At 35.1% G+C, this 3,837-nt stretch overlaps 1 protein-coding gene across 1 annotated transcript; it reads left to right on the top strand.

The window, feature by feature from the left end:
• The first annotated feature begins 475 nt into the window (after nt 1-475).
• LOC120077478 (2-alkenal reductase (NADP(+)-dependent)-like) lies at nt 476-3,629 on the top strand. Its single transcript, XM_039031360.1, has 5 exons — nt 476-795; nt 921-1,098; nt 1,745-1,911; nt 2,400-2,482; nt 2,973-3,629. The coding sequence occupies exons 1-5, from the start codon at nt 568-570 to the stop codon at nt 3,349-3,351; spliced, it is 1,035 nt and encodes a 344-aa protein (XP_038887288.1). The 5' UTR covers nt 476-567; the 3' UTR covers nt 3,352-3,629.
• Nucleotides 3,630-3,837: the final 208 nt, after the last annotated feature.

Raw genomic sequence — 3,837 nt, 5'->3', positions numbered from 1 at the left:
CGATTCATATAGAATATCCTCGGAGTTCTTGGGTGGCACATGACATGCCATACTGGCTTCGGGCATCGTTGTCCAGTCTTTGGACCCACCCACAATCCCTTCTTCAACTTCTACACAATATCACCGAGTATTGGAAGTATTCTTCCCATGCAATAATATAATATGAAAAATTATTTTAAATGATAAAACGGTTGAAAATATTTATAAATAATAACAAAATACTTCATCTACGATGGATCAAAATAGATTATTATCTTTTTTTACTGTCAGAAATCTTCTTCCTTCTCACTCGCTCCCCTTATTTCTGAAGAAAAAAAAAAAAAAAAAAACTAATTTTCATCGGGCCGTCCCTACAATTTTGCATGCGTTGAATGGGGATTTTGGAATTTTTATATTCCATCGTCTTTCATGCCCAATCGACGACAGAGTTAATACAACTTGTAGCTTATTATTATTATTATTATTATTATTTTTGGAGTTCGTAAATGGTTTATATCAGGTTCAGTCGCTATCGAATATCACCCGTTGACTGCCTTTGCGAGTCCGTGGGAGTGCTGGAAAGTTGCAATGGCGGACATAGGCGAGGAAGTGAAGAACAAGCAAGTGCTATTTCGGGACTACGTTAGTGGTTTCCCTAAGGAATCCGATTTCATCATTACCACTGCTACCATCCGCTTGAAGCTTCCTCAAGCTTCAAATGGCGTTTTGGTCAAAACACTCTTTCTTTCTTGCGATCCCTTCATGCGAATGCTCATGAAAAATCAATCCTCTGCGTTTTCTTATTCCCCTGGCTCTGTAATTTCCCTCTCTCTCTCCTTTGAAACTTCAGATGCAGGAAAATTCAATTTTATACTGAGATTGACCATTGAACTTTTATAGGTTTTCGTCTTATTCTCTGACGCAAAACGAAACTTTTGCAGTTACTATTTGGATATGGAGTTGCTAAAGTTTTGGAGTCTGCTCACTCGGACTTCAATGAAGGTGATCTAGTTTGGGGAATGTTGAAATGGGAAGAGTACTCTGTTGTGGAGGACCCTGGAAAACTCGTCAAAATCCACCATACTGATGTCCCTCTCTCATATTATACTGGAATTCTTGGTATAATTTCCGTTTGGAATGCTCTGAATTTTCAATTTTCTGCTCTGAATAATTGACCACCTACTGTTTTTTTCAATATTCTTAACTATCATGGTTGACCTTGTAGTAAATAAGGCAACATCGCCTTGATAGAAGACTAAGAGATCATGGGTTTAATCCATGGTTGACAGCTATCTAGGATTTAATATCCTACGAGTTGACATTTAAATTTTGTAGCGTCATGTGATTTGTCCCGTGATATTAATCGAGGTGCACGTAAGATGTTTGAACAATCATGGGTATTAGAAAAAGAACGATTTACATTGTTCCTTTTCTTGAGCTTTATATGGAGAATGCCACTCCTGTATAGATGATGCAGGAGCTTGACTTGGATTTATAACTCCAAAGCATGCAAGTATCACTCTTATTGTTGAGTTTGATGACTGGGTTTTGGAACAATATTTTCCACACACAACTTTGCATTGTTTCTTCCTAATTTGCAACACTATGAAGCCCATAACCAAAATTAAAGTATGAGGATTGTCTGCATGTTTTCGTGGTGAAACGTTATTCATTAATCATGTATGATACTTTCGATTTGAGAAAGTGATAAATGTCAGTTCTCATTGGTTGAATGTTATATTTGAAATATGATTAATTTTTGCAGGTATGCCCGGTATAACTGCTTATTTTGGATTTCATGAAGTATGCTCCCCCAAGAAGGGAGAATATGTGTTTGTATCAGCAGCTTCTGGTGCAGTTGGTCAACTTGTTGGCCAATTAGCAAAGTTGATGGGTTGTCATGTTGTTGGTAGTGCTGGAAGCAGAGAGAAGGTGAGCCACTGTTTTAAAGCTTGCTTCCATATCCTCTTTCTCCCAAGTATCCCTTTCTGACGAAATTCAGTTTCATGCATTAAGAAAACCGTTTATTCTCTGTTCAAGATGTTGTGATATTTATTCATCTATGCAATTGTTCTCTTCATTATTTTTTATATATCACTATTTAATTGATATATGTACGTTTTCTTGTTGAATCTTAATTTGGTTTCTTAATCTTATTACTTGTTTTGTTAATGTACTTATTTCAAGGTTAGGGGAAAAACAAGATAAGCTTCGAAGTTTTGAAACTAGAGTAAGATTTAAATCAAGTACCACAGTTGTAATTTAGAGTTTTGAAAAGGGCCTTATATTTTTTAGATTATTTTAGTTTTGCAACCTGTACTTTCTGAAACTCATTAACATCCATTAACAATAAATTCTTGTTCTCCCTATACATTCTACTGAAGTATCAATATCATGTCTTATATGTATACCCGACATAGATTGAGCTGCTGAAAAACAAGTTCGGATTTGATGAGGTTCTCAACTACAAGGAAGAACATGACTTAGATGCAGCACTAAAGCGGTAGTATCTCTGACAGACTTTTACATGATCTACATCTTAAAAACATTGATGGACCGACGGACTACCGTCTGAATAAATAGGAAACTGTAGTCCCTTCGTAATGAAGATTCATTTGTATACTTTAGGTCCTTTAATAACCATTTGGCTTTTGGTTTTAAAAAGTAAGCTTATAAACACTATTTCCACCATAGATTTTGATGTTTAGTTATCCATTTTCAACTTATGTTTTCAAAAAACTAAGCAAAGTTTCAAAAACTAAAAAAAGTAGTTTCAAAAACTTTTTTTTATTCGTAGAATTTTATTAAGAATTCAAGTGATTTTTTGACAAAGATGAAAATCATAATTGAAAATTTATGAGAAAATAAACATTAAATTTTAAAAACAGAAGACTAAAGACGAAATTGTTACTAAATGGAGTCTAGTATTTGACTTCACATCCCATTCATAATCTCTAATGGAACCTTATTTTTTCATGTTGTTTTGGTGGCAGATGCTTCCCTGAAGGTATAGATATTTATTTCGAAAATGTAGGAGGGAAGACACTTGATTCAGTGCTTTTAAACATGAGGCCTCATGGTCGGATTGCAGTATGTGGAATGATATCTCAATACAACCTTGATCAGTTGGAGGGCGTGCATAATCTCATGCGTCTTGTACCTCAGCGGATCCGCATGGAAGGCTTCATTGCTAATGATTATTTCCACCTTAATGCCAACTTTTTAGAAGCAATGTTGTCTTATATCAGAGAAGGGAAGATAACCTATGTCGAGGACACGGTTCATGGCCTCGAGAGCGGCCCAGCAGCTTTGATTGGACTCTTTAGCGGTCGCAATATTGGGAAACAAATAGTTTCCATCTCCACAGAATGATTCTACTGCTGTTGGTTTCTTCTGTAATCCTTTCTCCTTCCATTTGGGTCTCAGGTCTTGTCAGTCTTCAAATGGACCATGTATAACAAATAAATAGTTTCAATCACAATAAAGCGGCCCAGGTATTTTATTATTCTCAGTGCTGTTAAATTTACTGAAAATAAGGCAGATGGTTGGATTGTGTTGAGATTTTGAGGTTTTTCATCGTTTGTTGTTTCTTAAATTTATTTTCGGATTCAATTAAACTATAAGGGTGAACTTCCGTGTATTTTTGGTTACTGCCATCTTGTGTATTATATTTGTCGTATCACCAACTACTTCAATAAAAGATTTATTCATCTATTGAATTTCACTCTTATTTTTCATTTTCACTCTTATTTTAACAAACGTTTAGATTTTTATTGTTGCCTCGTTAACGTTCTTTTTTCTATCAATTTTATTTTCTCAACAATGTGACACAGTTGTGTGTATGAAATAATGCAAATA

The sequence above is a fragment of the Benincasa hispida genome, chromosome 5 (genome assembly GCF_009727055.1).
Source record: "Benincasa hispida cultivar B227 chromosome 5, ASM972705v1, whole genome shotgun sequence".
In the NCBI taxonomy this organism is placed as follows: Eukaryota; Viridiplantae; Streptophyta; class Magnoliopsida; order Cucurbitales; family Cucurbitaceae; genus Benincasa; species Benincasa hispida.
Note: the sequence above shows the minus strand (reverse complement) of the source record. Positions and strands in the feature narration are given on the sequence as shown.

Coding starts and splice junctions, on each gene's coding strand:
- LOC120077478 (XM_039031360.1), top strand. CDS start 568: ATGGCGGACATAGGCGAGGAAGTGAAGAACAAGCAAGTGCTATTTCGG. Junction 796..920: donor TTTCTTATTCCCCTGGCTCT/GTAATTTCCCTC, acceptor AAACTTTTGCAG/TTACTATTTGGATATGGAGT. Junction 1,099..1,744: donor ATATTATACTGGAATTCTTG/GTATAATTTCCG, acceptor TAATTTTTGCAG/GTATGCCCGGTATAACTGCT.